This window comes from Pinus tabuliformis, chromosome 7 (genome assembly GCF_031772625.1).
Source record: "Pinus tabuliformis cultivar Carrire ecotype Pingquan chromosome 7, CPIR1, whole genome shotgun sequence".
Classification (NCBI taxonomy): Eukaryota; Viridiplantae; Streptophyta; class Pinopsida; order Pinales; family Pinaceae; genus Pinus; species Pinus tabuliformis.
In genome coordinates, this window is record NC_142293.1 from 1,389,118,678 (window position 1) to 1,389,141,958 (window position 23,281).

Below are 23,281 nucleotides of genomic sequence, written 5' to 3' on the forward strand. Positions count from 1 at the left end.
CATAACCTGATGTTGCATGTCACTCTCCCTTACACCAAACTCTGCTTCCAGAAACTTCCATGCTTCCTTGGAAGTTGTAGCATTTGCTATCTTGCACAAACAATTCTCATCCAATGCTTGTTTTATAAAATTCAATGCTAAAACATCACATACTGCATCATATGGGTTATTAGACACGTACTCAATTAACTCTCTAGCTTGAATAAAAGTTTACATCTTGATATCCCAATCATCAAAATATTCACCTGTAAACATAAGAGGTTGTAGCAAATCAAAGCTACACCAAACACCCTCGATTTATTATTTATCTTCTGCTAGACTTCTTACTTCCTCGGCTGCGTCGTGAACCTCTCTAACCATGGCAACACTCTCTACCTCTTCTTTCCAATTCCTTTTTTTAATATGCTTCAGTTGCGGTTTGCGACCCATGACTAATGTCATTCCTTTTTTTTTTTATAGTTTTTTTGTTGATTGCTTGATCGTATCTTCCATATTGCCCCCCAAAAAAATATGATTTTCAATATGTGCCCCATAAGGCACAATCTTTACCAAAACACTGTCATACTTACAAAAAACCAAATAACTGAGAAATTTTACAAAGCTCTAAATTCTCTTGCCAATGATTTTTTTAATAAACTCTTTTATAAAATCCCTTAATGCTTTTTTATATATAAAGCCGATCTATTTATAAAATATCTTTTTATATAAAAAAGGCAAAAACCTTTATAAACTTGAACTTTTCAATATATCAAAAAATGACTTTAAAAACCTCCGAATACCTTTTATGTTAAAATCCTTCAATCTTTATGGCAAAACTTTCATATTTTATAAACATTTATCACAGGGAATAACCATAAACTTTTAATAAATCCGTCCTTCAAAAAACACTAACACTTTAATATGGGTAAAAGGAATCCACCGAACTTTTAAAAAAGCCCTTCCGTAACAAATTTTTTTGAGTCAGCGGTCACCACGTGACAGTCTAAACAAATTTTCTTGACTTGGTTAACGTGGCCGTGACTGGTTGAGTCCTGCGTACGAATTCTCTATACGGTAACGATAACCTGTGTATACGGTAAGTTTTTCATCTTTAACGTGGTTCTATGCTAAGCCCAACAGCATAATAACACTCTGAATACCACTGTAAGGAGTGCTATAGGAAAAATTATTTCTCTCTTCTATTTCACTATTGTTGATTTGTTTTTTTTGGCTCTTTGTAACCGTTACCAATTTGTTGTAAGGGCAGAGGAATTTACTTTAATTTATTGGAAAGGTAGAGCACTCAAAACACAAATTCACACACAAAATATATGAGGTGTTGCTTTTTTATTGGTCATACAAAACATGATTCTTACAAAAAATCCCGTGAAGTGAAGGGTATTTATACCTTTCTAATTAGTGATTTGCCTAAAATATCTTGACATGCACACACACTTAACTCAGTTAACTCATGCTCTAAATATGGATTGCACTTAACTCTTTATCCATCACTCAGCGTGTTAATGATTAAGAATATGCCCAATATTTTATAGTATGTGAATCCCTAAAAATATGCCCAACATTGCCATAAAAATATATATAATTTTGATCGAAGACCTACTCTTCCTCTCTAGAAAACATAATATCCCACTCTAATTAGGATGGGCTGAAAGATGTAGGATAAATTTCAAAAATTCATGTGCTCCCAATTACAAATTTAAAATGGATGATGTAGGGATGATATGGGCACCTACAATATGAGATGGGAGGCAGGATTTTTGGCAATTGCAAATGGACACGACACTACAAGACGCTGAACACCGCAACAACATGGATAGCCAGTTCCGGAGATGGGACGTGGGGAAATCTGAAACGTTGATAAACAGGTACGATATATTATGGTATTCGATCATACAACCTCTGCATTGATATGTAGGGTGAACGGGTGCTATCAGGGCGCTTTAAATGGCCGATGGCAAGCCCGTTATTTGTTGTCGTTTTTAAAACAATCATTTCTTATTCAAAAATACATTTTATTTGCAGTCAATTAAAGTGTATATTATTATTTTATATTTATTAGGCCGGTAGGCCTTCCTTTGAATGGGTTTAGTCGTCTACCTATCGATTCTCTGATTGACATTTGGCGTCCCATTGGCATCTGGTTTAATTCACAGCTGGCATATGTTCTCGGACTATTCCTCCCTCACTAAAACTTCTTTCCGATTTCTGCTCCTCCTGCTTTCCGCTTTCTGCTCTTCCATGACTTCCTGCAATAATGTTTCCGGGCTCTTCCACAACCTGCTGCAATAATGTTTCCGGTTTCGGCTGTGTACGACCTGCCTTGCTGCCTAATGATGAATTTACCTCTCGGTTATTCAGTGGTCATCCTGCTATATCCTGCCATACTTGACCTTTTAAATACCCATCCCAACACTTGTTGTCTCCTCAAATTTGTTCTTTATATTCATCTGCTTAGCTGCTTCTTCTAAGTGAATCAAATTTATTTATGAGTGTTGTGAAGAAGAGAAGATGGTTAAGGAAGTAGATCAGTCTAATGTTCAACGATGGGCTGCTAGAGACGAGTCATGAATTCTCTCGCCCTTCAATTTCACTCGCAGGTTTCTCCTCGCTTTACTCTCATAACTGCTTTTATTGATACCCATTTGCAGAAAACTTACATTTAAATTGTTTGCTTCTATTGATACCCATTTGGAAAAAACTTACATTTAAATTTCCTTGAAACGGAAACTGGGCCGCATGATGTTACTTTCAAGATCGTATACTGCGGAATCTGTCACACTGATCTACATCAAATTGGTAATGAATGGAAAGCTTGCCAATACCCAATGGTTCCTGGGTAATGTCCTCATGATCTTCAACACTGCTTCACATCAAATAGCAAGACAGAAAGAGTATATGCCTAGAAGTTCATGCTCAATTTTAATTTACTCGCAATTCTATTTTTGCAGCCATGAAATAGTAGGTATAGTAGTTGAAGTTGGTTCAGAAGTGAAGAATTTTTCTACTGGAGATCGTGTGGGCGTGGCCTGTATGGTTGGAAGTTGCCATCATTGCGATTCTTGTAGCAAACGCCAAGAACAATATTGTGAGAAGGTCATTTGGACGTATGGTAGCACCGATGTTGATGGTTCTGTCACTTTTGGACGTTACTCATACTTGATGGTTTGTAACCAGAGGTAATTAATCATTATCCCAACTCATGCAACCATTTTTGTTTTAGGGAATATGGGCTAAAATCGCCATAAAAGGCTTCCTTTTTTGTCCATATAATCTTGTTCATGTTTGGAATGGGATCAACGGGTTTCGGGAATCTCCCAATTGACTCAAAACCTCGGAAAATTTAATTGCGCCAAGTTCCGGCAGGCCTTGCCGAGATGGGTGGTTTGTCTCTTTTATATAAAACCAGAGACAAATGGCATTAATATTTTTTCTTTATATTGGTTAAATAGGGTTTTAATAATTTGGGTGGTTTGTGGGTTGTAAGTAGCTTTGTGGTGAAGGTACCAGAGAATCTTCCTTTAGATGTCGCTGCACCATTGCTATGTGCGGGAATAACGGTGTACAACCCCATGAAATATTTCCAGATGACGAAGCCTTGAAAGAGCCTGGGCATGGTGGGGCTTGGCGGTTTCGGACACATGGCTATCAAATTTGGAAAAGATTTTGGGTTGCAAGTGACTGTGATAAGTACATCGCCTAGCATGGAAAAGGAAGTGAGAGAAATTTTAGGAGTAGATCACTTCGTCATCAGCAAAGATGAGAAATAGATGCAGGCTGCAGTCAAGTCTGTAGAATATATCATTGACATAGTCTCTGCTAATCATGTTGCGAAGCCCCTCCTTAATTTGTTAAAGGTGAATGGTAAGTTGGTCATAGACGGTTTGCCAGAAAAACCTGTGAAATTTGCTGCTCCGACTGTTGTTATGGGTAAGTCCTCCATGGCCTTTTGTCTTGTAGACAAAAGATATGAACAAAATTATATTCCAATCAAACTGAGAGCGTCAAAGGCATCCACAACTTAGGTAGATATGCTATCTCTAAAGTTTGGATTTCTCTACTGTTTTCTTGAACAAGAATTTGGGTGTTAATCACATGGAAGTTGGGATTTAATTTTAATTTTGGTGTGTGCAGCCCGTCAATTTGTTGGGGGGAGTTTGATTGGAGGGGTGAAGGAAACTCAGGAAATGTGTAGTTAATTTGTTAATTCCATTGTTAATTTGTAGTTATTTTACATTTATGGATTAGTTAATTTAGTAGTTAATTTATGTTTTTAGATGAGTTAATTTTGTTAAATTTATTATATATTTTAAGAATTAAATGTATGAAGATGTAGTTATATATATATGTGTGTGTGTGTGTGTGTGTGTGTGTGTAAAGGAAGATGTAATTTTTTTAAATGAAGGTGTAAGGGGAATTAGGGCAATAGCATAGTCCTATTGTTCCCCACATTTGCTTTGAATAGGAGTTGCTGTTATGAAAGCTGGGAGATGATGGACTGCTAGGTGAAAAAGGACCTCCTGCAATAATGTTTCTTTCAATTCTATTGTTGAATTTATTTTGTAATAGATATTTCTTTACTCAGGTTGTTCTTATTTGGTTAATGATCATGTAAAAATAAAAAGGAAGATATTCCTTTCATCACTAACTTTGAATTGCTTGTTTGCTGGTTGAAGAGTGAACAGGAAAATATTTTTTTCCATAAGAAATATCTTTATATTCCATATGAGGAATATTAATGTTTCAGTCCTTGAGGGATTGCTCATACATTAAGGCTAGAAGCCACCTGAGCTAAATCCGGTTGATGTGTGTGTGTGTATAAGTTACCATATTTCAGATTTAAATTTGGATATGGATCCACCGGTGTTTTAAACATTAATAATTTGTTTTTACATTACATTAAGTCATTTTATGAACCATGTCACTCTTAACATGTTAGTTTTAAGATTACTTACTAACTTGTTATCAACATTTATGCCAACCACCTGAGCTAAATCTGGTTGATGTGTGTGTGTATAAGTTACCAGATTTTAGATTTAAATTTGGATATGGATCCACCAGTGTTTTAAACATTAATAGTTTGTTTTTACATTGCATTAAGTCATTTTATGAACCATGTCACTCTTAACATGTTACTTTTAAGATTACTTACTAATAACATGTATGTGGTTTATAAAGTTTACATTTAATTCAATTATGTACAATGACAGTGGTTTATAAAAATTGCTTTAATATATTTAAGAGCCTAATTCAGAATTTCACAAAAACAATTGTTGAACTTCAGACTCTATCAATCCCCTCTTAAGGTGATATGTGAGGAGATGCAAACCTGAAGGAAATATGCTACATGTCACTACCAAAATTGAAAAATGAAAAATTAGAAATGGAGTTTACTCAAGAGTAGGATTCTCTAAATCTATGGATCCCATTTTTGGTGAGGTCAATTTTATGGAAAGACCATGCAAAGTTCACAACATTTGCTTAAGAAGTACTGCGCAAATGTATGAATTATACAGTTTGTTAGAGCTTCATAATGACAATGGTCTGCACTGTCCATTGTGAATAAATAATGAGTAGAAATATTAAAAAGATTTATGAATAATTAAGTAAATGAAATATCAAAATTGTATCTTACTTGGGACAAGCACAGTAGATTTGATACAAACTGCGCATTTTTAAATAAGTTCAAAACATATTAAAAATATATATTTATATATAAAGAAAGATTTCTCAACCTTTCTTTACAATATTTCCTATTGCACTGCACTAATGTGGCAGGTTTCACAAAGAATATGAATCAATGTTGGAGAAGAGTTACAATTGTGGAAGCATATGTTCGTGTAAAAGTTAACCAATACCCAAATTGACAATACAATTGAGATTTTAATTAATATCTATATCTATATATATATATATATATATATATATATATATATATATATAATTTACACTGTAGATGTTATATGGTTTCCAATATTCATTATTTTCAATTTTTAATTTTTTTTGAGAAATACTTGTACTTTTTAATCATTCATAGAAATTCAACAATTCCAACTTCATAAGTCTATAAGCCTCCCTTTGTACTTTTGGGACAATGGCAAGTTGATACCCTTTCTTTCGAATCAGTTCCCTTTGCATTTTTGTCTACTTTTTTGCCCAGATTTGACATTTGTTACATGATTTAATTAGACGTGTTACATTATTTAATTATCCTGCATTGTTTATGGAATGGTATGCGTTGTTTATGGAATGATATGGCTTTAAAGTTAAGTCACTACGTGGGTTGTTGTTTTATGCCATGATGTTGCGTCTTTTTATTGTGGGCGGTTGGTTTATGCAGTAATGTGGCTTGAAAGTTGCGCCACTACTCTTATCAATTGAAAGAAGCAAGTCCATCATGGTTTTAAGTGTTTTTTTTCCATAGAAAAAGCATAATATTTTTATATCAGAAATATAAAAGAGTCCAAAAATACAATAAAGGAAGAGTTCCAAAGATCTATATTAACAGAGAAGCCATGAGTTGATGAAAAGAGGCCAGAAGTCAGATCCAAAGAAGAAAGAAAAAAATATATCAGGAATCCATCCACATGGACCGATGCATAGACTAGATTCAGAAACAAAAATTCACCTGAATGCAAGGAGAAACTGTCCAGAAAAGAAACTTGTAACAGTAAACAAAAACTACATCTCGATGAAGACCTGTTCAAAAAAACAGAAAGCCCATAGCATATTGGTCGAATCAGCTAGCATCTTTGAAACAAACAGAAGCAAAAACATAGAAAAACTTGCATGATAGAACTAGAAATAGGGAGGGTAAAAGTCCTGGATGGAGTAACATATCCCATCAGAGGTAACCTGTAGATGCCACGCTCCCGGAGCAGATTGAAGGCCTTTTTTTGATAAGGAGTCTGCCATCTGATTTTGTTCCCTGTGAATGAAGTTGACTGTGGCACCTTTGAAGGATGACCAGTAGAAACTGATGCGATTAAGCCAACCCTCAAGATGAGGCCTGGAAATGGAGATTTTCCTAGCCATATAATCTACTAGAACTTTAGAGTCACCATAAATAGGAATATCTTGAAGATTTAGGAAAAGGTAGAAACTCAAGAGACCAGCAAGGGCCATCGCCTCAGCCATCATGTTAGAACCCCTTCCTCCATTCCAGTGAGTGAAGAAAAGACAGTCTTCATTTGCTTGAATATGGAAACCACAGCCACAGACCCCATTTTGTGCAGCACCGTCGAAAAACGCTCTAGGCAGAGATGAGGATGCCATAGGAAAATTTGAAACAGGAGGCCTTCCCAGCATGGGTGAGGAGGGCTGGAATTCCTCAAAGAGATTACAAATGGAGGAAAAAATTTCCAGCATTGGAGACTTTTTGTCATTAAATATGAAATTATTACACCACCTCAAAATACACCAGAAAGTAATGATAAAGATGGATCTCCATTTGACGTTTTGTTTACTATACCAAGTAAAAGCATCCATGACCGACAACTGAGACATGAATTTAAAATCATAACGAATCTCCAGGAGCGACCAAATTTGACGGGATCCCTTGCAATTCAGGAATAAATGAGAATTTTCTTCCTCGGCCGATCTGCATATGGGGCATATACCCGGACCCTGCGAAGCACAATTTTTTAAATTGTCCCACGTTAGATTTTTGTTGTGGAATGATAGCCATGAAAAAAAGACCATTTTTAATTGACAACCCACTTTCCAGTATATACTCAGGAAGGAACATTCATTTTGTTGCAGTCTTTCACTAATCATGTTATGGTATATGTCCCTTACCCTGATGTTGTCCATTCCATGAGAGTTTCCCCAGATGAGACAATCATGTTCAGCGGAAGATGCCTCCATTTCTGAGAATAGTTAAGATCTGCATCCACAAGCCACCAATGTCTTGCGGCATATCCATACTCTCAGCTTCCCCCCAGATAGGGATAGGGCCCTGCCATCTCTCAATCAGCCCATCCCAAAAAAAGATACCCTTCCTATGAAAGAACTTTAACAGGGGAACAGGGACGCGGATCTCCTCATTGCCACATATAAAAGAGTCTTTTCCCACCAGAATCCGCTCCCTTGTATGAAAATGCCATAAAAGATTCTTCCAGAACATATTTTCAATTTTTCTCAGGCTGAGCCAAATCGGAGATCCACGTGAAAGGCCTATGCTACCTCTTCTGAACCAAAAGGATAAACTCTTACTGCGCAGATACTTCTCCTGGATAATGTTATTCCAAATACCTTTCTCAAAGATCCCCCGCCATAAAGTTTTACAAACAAGAGCTTTTCCAAAGGACCTCAGGTCTAACAGACCCCAGCCACCCATAGATTTCAGAGCAGATATATGTGAAAGCTTTGAGAGGTGAAACTTTCTTTTCCCTGCCTGACCACCCCAGATGAAGTTGGCGGTGAGTCTGTTCATAGATTGAATGATGCTCGCTGGTAGAAAAAACAGGTGCGCCCAGTAAACCACCAACTGGTTTAAAACCGATTGGGCCAAAACAACTCACCCGGCCAGAGAGAGGCTTCTGTTCTCCCATGCTGAAATCTTCTTGAAATATCTTTCAGTTAACCACAACCAATCATATTTTGAGTAACCATTTGGTTTTAATCTATAACCCAAGTACTTGATTCCCCCGCTGATGGATTGCACTTCAAAACCAAACAGATTTATTAACCAGTGTAGCTCTTCTTGGTTAATCTCGCTGTGATAAATAACCAACTTTGAACTGTTAATCTGTAGGCCAGTCGCCCTTTGGAAATTTTGAAGGATATCATGATAGCACATCCCTGTTATTCTGCATATAATGCCGAAAAAAATGACATCATCGACGAAAATATTGTGTGAGATAGAAATATTCCTGCATAATTTCAAGGGGAGGCATATGTTTTCATCAACGGCCTTGTTAATATGAAGACTCAGAGAATTCATGGCCAAAATGAATAACAGGGGAGACAGAGGGCATCCCTGTCGAAGCCCCCTCGAAGCTAGGAAGAAGGCCGATGGCATCCCGTTTACAATGACTGTATAATTTACCTGTTCAACGCACGCCATGATCCAGTTGATCATGTTTGCTCTTAACCCGACCTTTGCTAGCATACATCTCAAGAAGGTCCAATCAATGCAATCGTAGGCTTTATAAAGATCTATTTTTAGAAGGAAAACATCGCAAATTTTCCCCTGACAGGCAAAAAGGGCTTCCTGTGTTGAAGCAATTGCATCTAATATGTTCCTCCCGTGTAAGAAGGCATGTTGGTTCTTTGTTAAATATTGAGACAAAGTACCTTTGATCCTGTCAGCGATTCTTTTTTATATTATTTTGTAGGATATATTGCAAAGTGAAATTGGTCGGAAATCCTTGAAAGAGATGGCATTCTCATTTTTTGGGATGAGAGCTATGTATGTAGATGTAGTTTTCTGATTTATGCTGCTCGATAACCTGGAGCCCTCCACCATCTTCAGCAGGTCAGATTTGATGAAATCAAAAAAATGACAGAAAAACTCTATTGTCCACCCGTCCGAGCCAGGATATTTATCTTTTTGAAAGCTTTTAGAGTTCTCAACAGTTACTCCTCCGTGATAGGTTGAAAGATTTGATTATTTGTGTCCTCATTGAACATCTGAGGAAACAAATCGATGCCCCATAGAATATCCTGAAAAGACCTGGATCTTGTACCCTTATACTGATTTTCAAAAAACCTCTTAGCCTCCTTTGAGATTTCCTCTTGGGAACACAAAAACCCTCCTTTTCCATCATTGATTTTCCAAATTGAATTTTTTTCGCTTCTTTCATTAGCGAATTTTTGGAAAAACTTTGTGTTTTTGTCCCCTTCTCTTAGCCATAAGGCCCTACTCTTCAGCCTCCAAGTTAATTCCTCTTGTTCTAGGATTTTTGCCTTCTTCCTTTGAAGCTCCTTTATGTGATTCCTCTGATTGAAAGATATGTTGTTTGATGCCATGACGTCCGCAGCATAGTCCAATTCCTTTTGGATTTTCCTAAGGTCCATCCTGTTTGACTGCATTTTCTTATATTGCCATTCTTTAACTTCTTTTCTTACAAGATCCATTTTTTCTCTGAAAGTCATAAAAAAATAGTGTGGATTGGAAGGCAGACGCTCACACAAAAGGTTTTTAAAGAGTTCATTGAAAGCTGGGCCTTCCAAAAAGGTCCTATTGAATTTGAAGGTATAACCCTTCTTGAAACCTTTATTCTTCCATCCCAACACTATCGGCCTATGATCTGAAATAAAAACCTTTTCTATGGATGAAAAAGGCATGCCCATATTGTCGATTAAGCTGACATGGAGGATAAAACGATCAAGCCTCTTTGTGATATAATCCTTATCTGATCTTCCATTCTCCCATGTTGGAAACAACTGAGCTGGGATGACATCCACAGAATTTCTGCACAACATCTCATTTTTTATTTTGTCGGCCAAAGGATCCTTTCTCTTATTTAAACCCCAGATTTCATCCATATTCAGAGTGAAATTTAAGTCCCCTGCAAACATTAAATTTTCAATGTCAAGAATTTTAGAAATAAAAAGTTTCTCCCAGAAAGGCTCTCTATTCCTGTAAGGAGCATAGACATTTAAAATATTAATGGGGAAATTTTGACCCCTTATTTGGGCCGAGATTAAAATTCTTGCCATGCATCTATAAGTCTTTGCCATGATCCAGACCAAATCCCATAGGACTGCTAAGCAACCCGAGAGTCCATTTGATTCTATAGCCGAAATATACCATGAGGGATACATTTTCCTGAAGTAAGATATAGTAACCTCATCATCATGCATCGTTTCCTGGATTAAAATTATCTTGGGATTAACAGATAAGAACAGATCTTTTAACTCCAAAAAAATTTTCCCCGCCCCCAACCCCCGAATGTTCATTGATATCACAAAGGCAAATTCTCGGCCCTGCATGCTCTAAGAGGTCTGTCATCATTCATATCTATTATTGGAACATCAATAAGCGACAAAGACCGGAAATCTCTTCCCGCACTCTCGCCCCTTCCTCTAAAATGTCTGCTACCTCTGCCATTTTTCCTCCTTACTTTGATATTGTTCGCAGAGTTTGGGCTGATGAGGGGAGATTTCTTTGAATCAGGTTTATGGATGGTGAGGGCTTTTAGCTCTAACGACTTCTTTGACAGCAAGATATCCAAATCGCTTCCTATGGAGTTGGTGGGAGAAAGATTCGGAGAGTTTGCCGGGGTGGGAGAAATCAGGATTTCCTTTTCTTTTTCTATCTGAGGACCAGTCTCCAAGGGAGAAACCGATGGAAGATTGGAGAGGGATTCAGTTCTTCTGTTGATGATGGGAGGAGGAATCGGAGGCGGGTTTGGTACCTCGTGATCAGAGCTCGGTTCGATAGGATGCAGGGGCTAAGAAAAAGTCGTAAAAGGGGCGTCTTCTAAAGGAGGCATCGAGGGAGAGATAGGCTCCACAACAGAGGAAGGATTTGGATGCATGGGATGAGGAAAAGTGTGAGCCGGAGAAGATGCCTGTAAATCCTCCGTTTCGAACGAGGACCGACTTTTGGAAGATAGGAAGAACTCCGAGTCCGGGTAAGGAGAGGATGCCTTATCTGAAAGCGGCCTGATAGCACCCCAAGATTTACGTCTATATTGAGCACGCCGAGAGCAATTCCTTAATAAATGACCTGTATGGTGACATGCTGAACATCTGAAGGGAATCCCCCAGAAGTCCAATCTCTGCTTGATATTCAATTCGCCCCATGATATGTCGATATGTTCCAGGAAACCTCCCCTGTAAGGTTTATCAATCAATACCCACGCCACTCTCTTATCTTTTTCTCCAAGAGACCATGGGTCCACGTAGATGCATTTTCCAATAGCATTGCCTATCTCATACAAAGTTTCCTTGGACCATAATTCCAAAGGCAAGCCGGGGAACTTAACCCAGATGAAGTTGTTAGAGGGAGTGTTCCTAAGCAGGTTAAACCCCAGATACCATCTATGCAGAACCAGGAAACTCCTGTTGAAAACCCACTGATGCTTAAGGATGGAATCCAGGTCACTTGACTTTAAAAAATGGAAACAAAACCAACCCTTTAAAAGGCTAGCTATAATCGGAATGTAACCTATAATAGGTTTCCTTTGGGCCGCAAGCCAATCTCGCATTTTGGCTTCATTCATCTCCGCGAAATGCCAGCGTCCGATCACGGCTTTTTCTTGGAGGCTGGATATGCGTTCAGCAAGGTGACGACTGTCTATTCTAATAGCAGTAGGGGGCGGAATCGTCTTGACCTGTTTCTGAAGATTCTGAAGATAGGCATCCTCCAGATCTTTTCGAGCGTTTTCATTTCTCGTTCCTATGAATGATCGAGAAGGACTGCTTTTTTTCCTATCCCTAAGCACCGCCTCAAACTGAGAGACCGATGGCTTGATTAATAGATCCTCCAGGGTGGACTGCCAGTCAGATGATAGCCGAGCATTGACGTGGGCGGATTCAACATTGATGGCAGCTTGGACCATTTCCTCCATCGCCGAGTCGGAGGGAAAGTCCATATTGAATGCTCCACCAACCCTTTACCTCATTTGGTACCCCCAAATCCAAATCCGATTGATTCGGATAGAATGGGACAAAACACTCTGAAAAAGTTGCCCAGAGAGAGAAAAAAGAGCAGACTTCTGACTGAGAAACTGACAGATGAAGCCTCGAGAACTTAGAAACTCACTTCCCAAAAAGTCCCAATTACTGAGATGATGCCATCTGTCCTCCTGACTTAACTTCCCTGATCTCAGCAGGGGCAAAGATCAAATAAAAAAAAGGAATTTCAAAAATTGACGGCTCCTCTGGACTGTCTGAAAGTTAAGAATAATAAAAATATGGGGAAATGAAAAAGAGTGACATCACCAGGAGGGGGCCGGAATATAGAAACCGGCAGTCGGAGACAGATTTCAGCCTGAAAAAAAACCAGGAGAATCGGAAAGAAAGGCTCGAAAGCCGATCCAGGAGATATCAGGAGTCCCAAAACATCGAAAAGAGAAAGACCGTCACGAAGCTTCTTCAGGGCAAACTACGCAGCAACAAAACAATACACAGTTGCACCACCATGGACCTAGTGTGAAACGAACATCTGAACACGGCTTTGAAAAGACTATATAATTCTGAACCTTTGTAACCGAAGCCCTCAACCAGTTCAAAACCATCCCTTACATTCAAATTATGGAGTGGAGCAGTAAAAGCGTACAGAAACTTTCATAAAGATAACAGCATTCAGGCAAAAACAAGAGTTAACAAGCGCATCTCTCATTTTAACATATCCTTCCTGAGACAAAACATTCATATGTATCTCATAAACTTAAAGAAGAACTTCACTGACCTGGGTTCGCAAGCGTGTCGAGAAAAGAGTGCAGCAAATCAAAACAACATCGACGTAACCATCCTCCAGATAACAGGGCCGAATTATAAACCAGATAGACGGAAAGGCTCGAGGAAGAAAGTGAGAAACCACTGCGGCAGAGGCGCACAGTGGGGCGGGACAAACATTGGTTAAATCATTGGAAAGAGAGAAGAAGAGGTGAACAGCGGGGAGAGACAAGAAAACTTTCTCCACGAAGAAAAAGTTGGTTAAATCATTTTGTAAGTGGAGAGGAGGCGCAAAAGAGGGAGCGTACCCATCCTTCCTCCAGAGACAGATGTCAGCAAAGACAAAATGCATGTAGAACTCAAAACGTGGCATCAGTGTTGGGAATTTATGAAAATTCCATAATAGACAGACAAAAAAAATGCTCTGTTTTTATACTCTGTTTTAACACAGAAAACCCAGAAAATCACTTGCTGGAAACGGTGTTTCAGCAACACAGTTTTTTTTCAGTTGCTGTAACTGGTGTTGCAGCAACGTTGCTCGTGGTGTTGTAGCAACGTAAATTTTTGACGTCAAGTATTTTTTTGAGTTACGGTGTAACAGCAACAGGAAAAGATTAACTTGCGTTTATTAAAAGGAAACTAACTGTTACAGGAATTTCATAAAAGATTGTGCTTAAAAAAAACTTTCTCTTGACAGAGGGATTCAACAAGGCTACTTTAGAGACAGTTCAAGACTTAAAAAAAACTTCATGCTGTAAACAGAAAATACATTACTGTGTCTGCACTGCTGTACATTACAGAAACAAAATACTCTGTCTCCTCTGAAAAATCAACAGGCTGTTTTTCACTGTTGTGTCTGCACTCTGCATTGCTGTGACTGCACTCCTGTGCATTTACAAAACATGTTGCTCTAACACTCTGTTTCAGCTCAGAACGCTGCTGTAACACGCTGCTGTAACACTCTGTTTCTTCCTTGAAACATTTTACACTGCTGTGTGTAAATACATTCATACATTCATGTTGCTGCATACAAAAAAAAACTTCTGCACTGCTGTGCATTACAAAGAGAGCTCTGTCTCTGTTCCTCAAAAAAAACTTACGCACACTGCTGTGTCTACATACATTTTTCAGATTTTTACAAAAACTGAACTTCACGTCTTTTTACTTGCCGTAAAAGCAAAACTATACCTGTGAATTAAAATAAAATAAAATTAAAAATCCTACCTACATTTACCGACTACAGCAATAAATTACCATCATTCCGTGAGTGACCACCATTACGTAATAAATTGCTGTGTAATGGCTGATTCAGGAAAAGACTGGAGCTGCGACTGTTTAATGGCAGATTCATCAATGCAGAGGTATGGCTAGTGATTCATCAGTACAGGAGTATGGCAGAGGACAGGCTCTGCAGTTGAAAATAATATTTCAACACTCCCCTTTAGTTTCAACTGCTGGGTTATCAGTCATACCTAGACATTTCCTCAAAAATTCAAAACTTTTCTGTCCCAAAGGCTTGGTTAGAATGTCTGCAACCTGCTCCTGAGTTTTGCAATGTACTAGGGCAATTTCTCCATTATTTACCAACTCTCTGATATAATGAAACCTTGTGTCAATGTGTTTCGTTCTCTTATGAAACACAGAATTTTTGGATAATGCAATAGCAGAACTGTTGTCACAATAAATCACAGTTCCTTTTAACTGCTCTTGGCCTAAGCTCCTTAACATCCTTCTCATCCAAACTGCTTGACATGCTGCTGCTGTAGCTGCCACGTACTCTGCTTCTGCTGTAGACAATGCCACAATTGGCTGTTTCTTGGAAGCCCATGAAATGGCTCCTGAACCCATATGAAAAACATAACCGGAAGTGCTTTTCCGATCATCTACACTTCCAGCCCAATCACTATCAGTGTATCCAACTAAATTTGAACATTCTGAAGTAGTATATAAAATTCCAAACCTTTTGGTACCTTTGACATACCTCATAATTCTTTTTGCTGCCTGCCAATGTGCTTCCTTTGGCCTCTCCATGAATCTGGAAATTAAACTAACAGCAAACATAATGTCAGGCCTAGTAGCTGTTAAATACATAAGGCTGCCAACAATACTCTTGTACAAACTAGGATCAAAATCCTTGCTGCTGTCCTCTCTGCTGAGTTTTAATCCCATTACTGTGGGAGTGATCGCTGATTTGCATTCTTGCATGTTAAATCTGCGCAACACTTGATTTACATATCTAGCTTGTGAGATAAAAATTCCTTTTTCATTTTGATCTACTTCTATGCCTAAGAAGTATCTCAAGAAACCCATGTCAGTCATCTCAAATTCTTTTTTCATGACTGATTTAAAATTCTCATTGAGCTGATCATCATTACCTGTGAAAATAACATCATCAACATATAAGACAACAATTAAAATTTTACCATCCTTTTCTTTGATGTAGACGGTGGGTTCTCCTTCACACTTGTCAAATTCATTATCCAATAGATAAGAATCTATCCTGCTGTACCATGCTGTTGGCGCTTGCTTCAGCCCGTAAAGAGCTTTCTTCAATTTACACACTTTGTGCTCTTCACCTTTCTTCTCATAGCCTAGAGGCTGTTCAACATAAACCTCTTCCTTTAACACTCCATTTAGGAATGCTGACTTCACGTCCATTTGGTAGACTTTCCATTTGTTTTTAGCTGCTATGGACAGCACTGCTCTCACGGTTTCCATTCTTGCAACCGGTGCGAAAGTCTCCTCATAATCTCTCCCATATTGCTGCTTGTACCCTTTGACAACCAGCCTTGCCTTGTGTCTTTCTATTTTACCTTCAGCATTACTCTTGGTCTTGTAAACCCATTTCACTCCAATGACTTCTTTGCCTTTTGGTAGCTCAACCAAATCCCATGTTTTGTTTCTCTCTATGGCATTCATCTCCTCATCCATAGCTTCTATCCATTTCTTATCTTTGATTGCATCTTCGAAATGAATAGGATCATCAACATCACAATACAAGGCAAATAAGGAATTCATTCCTTCATCATAAATTTCACTTAGATTTCTAAACTTCTTACCTCTTTTATTTGGTGTATAAGTGCTTGAAGAAGCACTTGAATTTCCTCCTTGTGGTGTGCTTGAAGAAGCACTTTCATTTCTTCTCAAGGGTGTCTCTTGCTGTCCTTGTGTTGGCGCTGCTGTTTGGGGTGTTTCAGCCACCTCCTCATCATCTTCATCATGAGACAAACAGTTTTTAACATTCACTGTTTTCTCTATGCTTCCATCCCAAGCTTCCTCCTCAATGAATTGAACATCTCTGCTGACAAAAAATTTCTTGGTAGATGGGATATACAACCTGTAAGCTTTCGATTCTACACTGTATCCAATGAAGATACATTTCTCCCCTTTGCTGTCCAACTTCCTCCTTAGCTGATCCGGAATGTGTGCATAGGCCACACATCCAAAAACTTTCAAGTGGGTGACACCTTGCTTTCTCCCACTCCATGCTTCTTCCGGCACTTTGTTCAACACTGCTTTTGTAGGACACCTGTTCAAAATATACACTGCACAATTTACAGCTTCAGCCCAATAATCATTTGGCAAATGCTTTGCCTTCAACATGCTCTTCGCCATATCCATGATGGTCCGATTCTTCCTTTCAGCAACTCCATTTTGCTGTGGGGTGTACCTAGCTGTAAACTGTTTGTGAATTCCATTTTCTCTACAAAATTGTAGGAATTCCTTGGAGATATACACACCTCCTCTATCAGTTCTCAAAACTTTAATGTGCAGCCCGCTTTGGTTTTCCACAAATGCCTTGAAGTTTTGGAATTTCTCAAACACTTCACTTTTGTTTTTAAGGAAATATACCCAAGTCTTTCTTGTAAAGTCATCAATGAATGTTAGGAAATATTGGCTGTCTGCTAATGATGGAGCTTGCATCGGTCCACATAAATCTGAGTGGATGATCTCTAAGGGTGCCTTTGCCCTTATGCTTTTACCTGATGGAAAACTTTCTCTATGTTGTTTCCCTAAAATGCAACCTTCACAAAGGCTGTTTGGTTTCTCTATCAATGGTAATCCTCTTACCATTCCTTTTCTGCTTAACAATTTTAGACCTCCAAAATTGAGATGTCCAAATCTCAAGTGCCACAACCAATTTTCATCCTTTGGCACGCTTTGGAAAGCCTCTTGTGTCACTGCTGCAATTTCTTCTTTATTTTTCAAATCTGCTCTTATTCTAAGAGGGAACATTTTGTTCCTTGTCATCTTCACTTCAGCAATGCATCGCTTGCTGGGTGCTCTGTCCATGATGGTGCATACATCATTCTTAAAGAAAACATTGTACCCCTTATGGACAAGCTGTCCAATACTCAAGAGGTTACACCTCATTCCAGGGACATAGTAGACATCTGCTATGGTTTTCTTTTCTCCTTGCTTTGTAAATATTTTAACTTCTTCTTTTCCCATAACAGAAATTTTGCTATCAGTTCCTAGTGTGACTTCTAATTTCACATTTTTATCTAGGGCAAAAAAGAAGGCTATGTTTCCTGTCATATGGTTGCTGCAACCTGAGTCTAAAAACCATATGTCTTCACTATTTGTTTCAGCCATATTACAAGCTAACAACACATAATTTTGGCTGATATTTTCACTAGTAATGTTTGCATTAGATCTATTGTTCATATCATGCTGTTTCTTTTTACATTCACTAGCATAATGCCCATATTTTTTACAATAATAGCATTGGACATTGGATTTTTCATACCTTTGTCCTTGAGCATGATGTTGTCCTGTTTGCTGGTTGTTGCCTTGGCCTTGGTTTTGATTTGGATTGCTGCCTCTTCCTTGAGCATTTGCTGGGCTGTTCCTTCCACCTCTGTTCTGGCTTCTGCCTCTTCCTCTCTTGTTTCCTCTGCCTTGACCTCTTCCTCTTCCAAAAGACATCTGGGTCTCGAAGGCTTGCTCTAGAGATGAATTTTCATTTCTACTCAACCTCTGCTCATGTGTTATCAGTGATGCATGTAGCTCATCAACTGAAAAGTTTGAGAGATCCTTTGTCTCTTCAATGGTGGTGACAATCGCATCAAACTTTGAGGCTAAGACCCTCAATATTTTCTCCACAATCCTCCTTTCTTCAATGGTTTCTCCATGAGTCCTCATCTGTGTGATCAGACCAATCACATGTGTGAAGAATGAGTCAATGTTGTCTGACTCCCTCATGTTCAGATTCTCAAAATCCTTCCTCAGCAATTGTAGTTTTGCTGTCTTCACTCTCTCCATGCCTTGATAGGTTGTCTTGAGAGTTTGCCATGCTTCATTGGATGTCTTAGCTGCTGCTATTCTTGGAAATACACTCTGTTCCACTGCTTGATACAACAATACAATGGCTTTTGCATCCTTCTTCCTATTGCTCTTTAGCAGATCTTTCTCTCCCTGAGTTAATGCATTGAACTCATTTTCATCTGCTGGTTCTGCAAACCCAGATTCAACTAATTCCCATAAATCTTGAGAGATAAACACGGCTCTCATGGTTATGGCCCAATAGTCATAGTTTTTCCCATTAAATTGTGGGAGTTGGGTGTTAAACATACCCATACTAGTGCTGGTGCTAGCCATTCTTTCAATACTTGACTGTGTAAAAAAATTACTGACTGTCTTCACTCTGTTGGTGAAGTTGCTACAACAATAAACCCTTCCTTCGGCTTCTTTGACACTTCAAAGAGCCTGGACTAGCTCTGATACCATGTTGAAAATTTATGAAAATTCCATAATAGACAGACAAAAAAAATGCTCTGTTTTAACACAGAAAACCCAGAAAATCACTTGCTGGAAACGGTGTTTTAGCAACACAGTTTTTTTTCAGTTGTTGTAACTGGTGTTGCAGCAACGCTGCTCGTGGTGTTGCAGCAACGTAAATTTTTGACGTCAAGTACTTTTTTGAGTTACGGTGTAACAGCAACAGGAAAAGATTAACTTGCGTTTATTAAAAGGAAACTAACTGTTACAGGAATTTCATAAAAGATTGTGCTTAAAAAAAACTTTCTCTTGACAGAGGGATTCAACAAGGCTACTTTAGAGACAGTTCAAGACTTAAAAAAAACTTCATGCTGTAAACAGAAAATACATTACTGTGTCTGCACTGCTGTACATTACAGAAACAAAATACTCTGTCTCCTCTGAAAAATCAACAGGCTGTTTTTCACTGCTGTGTCTGCACTCTGCATTGCTGTGACTGCATTGCTGTGACTGCACTCCTGTGCATTTACAAAACATGTTGCTGTAACACTCTGTTTCAGCTCAGAACGCTGCTATAACACGCTGCTGTAACACTCTGTTTCTTCCTTGAAACATTTTACATTGCTGTGTGTAAATACATTCATACATTCATGCTGCTGCATACATAAAAAAACTTCTGCATTGCTGTGCATTACAAAGAGAGCTCTGTCTCTGTTCCTCAAAAAAAACTTACGCACACTGCTGTGTCTACATACATTTTTCAGATTTTTACAAAAACTGAACTTCACGTCTTTTTACTTGCCGTAAAAGCAAAACTATACCTGTGAATTAAAATAAAATAAAATTAAAAATCCTACCTACATTTACCGACTACAGCAATAAATTACCATCATTCCGTGAGTGACCACCATTCCGTAATAAATTGCTGTGTAATGGCTGATTCAGGAAAAGACTGGAGCTGCGGTTGTTTAATGGCAGATTCATCAATGCAGAGGTATGGCTGGTGATTCATCAGTACAGGAGTATGGCAGAGGATAGGCCTTGAAAATAATATTTCAACAATCAGGCAGCGTAATATTTCAACAATCAGGCAGCGTTTTGGAAGGACCATATGAAAGGCTCACCTGTTACTAAAACGTTTTCTGGTTGGCCGCACTCCATGGCTCGCCAGCACCACGACACCCAGCTCCAGCTCCAGCTCCACCTCCTTCAGGAGTCTTCCATATGTAACGGAAGCTTACATTCATCATGGTTTTAAGTGTTATTTGCAGTGTTTTCCCAGGAAAACCAGTACGCAGGTTCACGGAGGATTGTGAAGTCTTCTCGGTTATTTTACTTGCAGGGTTTCTAGATTCCTTGTATGTCTCAGAAGTTAAATATAAAGGTTTCAACTGAAAGACCTAAGAAGCCTTGTGCTGCATGCAGGAATTCTGAGCGGACTTTTGAGCTGATGCCAAAAGTGATGGACGCTTGCTAGACTTTGACTTTCTGTGCAGTTAATTTCCTTTTGCCTCTTCAACGACTTCGTAAAAGTTTTCCTAACATGGGTGAGATTGCACAAAACATTTGATTCAATTTCATTTTAGTTTAGTTATAGTACGGCGGAGGATAGCTGAGGTCAATTTTGTTTACATTTCGGGTAGAAAGATACTTTCGTTGCTTGAATCTTCATTTCTGGTTCTGAAGGATTTCAGAGACGGTTCTTTGGGAAGGAATAAATTGCCATACTCGTTCATGACCTTTTTGAGTTGGGAGGTGTTTTTTTCATGTTTGGCATTTAATAACTCTTAAAGGTTTTGGAATATTATGTTTCAAACTCCCTTTTGTTTCTTGAGCTAAAGCATTTACCCTTTACCCTTTGGAACATGCCACAGTGTGAAAGTTCGCATTTCCTTCTTTGCATCTATTCAAATTATACAAGGAAAGCCATGCATTTAGTCTTGAAATCTCTTCATCAATTACGCCATTTTAATTACGAATTTGATCACAAAGACCTGACTGCTACAACATACTATGGAGCGATGTGGGCTTCACGAGATGCAATGTCCTAAAGAATCCAGCTTATTTTGGTCGTTTTTGTTGATTTTACATTTATTTATCCAGGGGATTGCTGCATTGGACCTTTCCATTGACTATCAACTCACATGTGTTCGCCTTGATAATATTAGGCACAATATTATTTTTCTCCAGTTATTCTTAGGCACAATTTTCACCCAAATGATAGGGGGTTTTTCTTTCTGCAATTTTGAGGCCAGGATAATTCCATCGTCCCATATTTTGCAGGTTTAGTTTCTTATGTGCTTAAATTGATCCCACTTTTCTGGCTTGCCACCACCTCCTGGTCTCATACCAAATTTCCGCAATGGATGATATGTTACCATTTAAAAGATTATTTACACCTTTAGATTTTTAAATAATATAAAATTTATTTATCCTAATCAATTCAAAACTAAATATATTATTTCTTCAAATAATACGCTGTAAAGAGTATGAAATGAATATAGTATCAAAGGTCATATCTCCACTATCATAAATTTCCATTTTAAATATTTGAAAATTCATTCATTTTTGTAAATCATTTGATTTTCTAAAGATTTTCTAAAGATTCAAACATTCAAATCTCTTTTACAAACCATTTTCTAAAGATTCAAACATCATATCCCAATCACTCTGACATCACTTATATGTGCATCATCATAACAACTATAATATTACTTCTGAATGCAAGGGTCTGCTGTGGATAATATCAATAGTTAAAAATAAATATCAAACCAAATCAAAATCTCCAAAATTCATAAAAAGATTTATCAAGGCAACCGAGCACATTGTCAACGACCAAAGCGAACCCAATAAAATTTACATGAACCTGAAGTGAAATTAGAACAATGCATAACGAGCCAAATTGAATGGCTGAATAACGTTTAAGAAAACTGGAGAAAGAGATCTCCAACCAATAAAACCGAAAGGGTAATAATTTATTCATGTAAAACTACATTATTAAAGAATGTAAAACAACCTGAAATTACATCCAAATAGAATGACATCAGATCTGGTTTATCGTAAGCCACCGTTAGTCGGCTGCATTTATTTATTTGAAGAAATTTCACTATATTCTGAATGCGAATTCTGTTGCTTTTATATTAATATTGTAAAATTAATCTATTAATAGATTGAAATTAATTTATTTTTTTCTAACTTTTATAATACTGAAATTAATTTGATAATAGTATAGGCCTCTCTTTACACTTTTGAGACAATAGCTAATAATAAAAACAGGACTCCATGAAAATCCATATCATTGCCGGTACTAAAACCATTATAATATATTTGATGGATTTATAAAACCATTATAAATCCATATCATGCAAGCTACTGTTACTAATGTCTAAACAACATAGCTAAAGAGTAGACAGTGTCTAACGGCTCCTTTCAGGTGGACGTAGTTACGAAGGAGAGTTTCCTTAACAAATCCGGCCTTCTCCAGAACTCGCGCCGAGGCCACGTTTTCAGGGAGCACAAGAGCTTCAATTCTCTTCACTCCCTGCATTCTTTGAATCCCATTTTAAGTGCTGTTGTCACCGCTTCGGTGGTGAAGCCCATCCCCCAGTATCTTCTAGCGATGGCATACCCCATGTCAGCTCGGCAGTTGTGAATATCGGTTCCTTGTTTGAGCATGACGTGACCAATAGGCTTCCCTCTGAAACATATAGCCTTGAACCATGGATGAGGAATCACCACCTTCAGCAGAAACACCCTGAGTTTCTCCTTGGATTTAAAAGCTTCCCATGTCATGAACTTGATCACTTCTTCGTCACTAGCCCATTCGTACAGGTCTTCCAAGTCGGCCGGGCAAAAGTTCCTCAATTCGATTTGCCCAACAGTAAAACTACCACGCTTAGCTTCCATTCTTTCGATCTTCGACTCTCTCAAATGCTCAGTGTGGCTCAGCGATTCACAATGGAATCTGTAATTTAAATCAAGAATATGAGCTATGAGTTTGCAGTAGCGCAACACTAGTCGAGTTGGATGAATTCTGAGGTGAAGATGGCGGAATTTATAAACACCCAAAACTGCGTCACATGCCGATAAATGTAACGTGGAGGTCGGCAATGAATTCCTATCGAATGCTGACTTCTGGTAGGTAGCAACTCAGAATCTCTCAGTCAGTCTAATATGAAGATGCATAGTGTTGCAGAGGTCGGCAGAGTTAAAT

The 23,281-nt window shown here is 38.3% G+C and overlaps 2 protein-coding genes and 1 pseudogene across 2 annotated transcripts; 1 reads left to right on the plus strand and 2 right to left on the minus strand.

Moving 5' to 3' along the window:
* The first annotated feature begins 2,508 nt into the window (after window positions 1-2,508).
* Window positions 2,509-4,196, plus strand: LOC149252834 (putative mannitol dehydrogenase; annotated as a pseudogene).
* A 2,482-nt stretch (window positions 4,197-6,678) lies between these two features.
* LOC149252835 (uncharacterized) lies at window positions 6,679-7,305 on the minus strand. Its single transcript, XM_089454288.1, has 2 exons — window positions 6,853-7,305; window positions 6,679-6,696 (listed from the first exon to the last, which is right to left on the minus strand). Exons 1-2 carry the CDS (start codon window positions 7,303-7,305, stop codon window positions 6,679-6,681), a joined length of 471 nt encoding a protein of 156 aa, XP_089310414.1.
* Window positions 7,306-22,602: 15,297 nt separating this feature from the next.
* LOC149252836 (uncharacterized) lies at window positions 22,603-22,974 on the minus strand. The gene has a single exon (XM_089454289.1). It carries the CDS (start codon window positions 22,972-22,974, stop codon window positions 22,603-22,605), a length of 372 nt encoding a protein of 123 aa, XP_089310415.1.
* Between the last annotated feature and the right edge of the window lie 307 nt (window positions 22,975-23,281).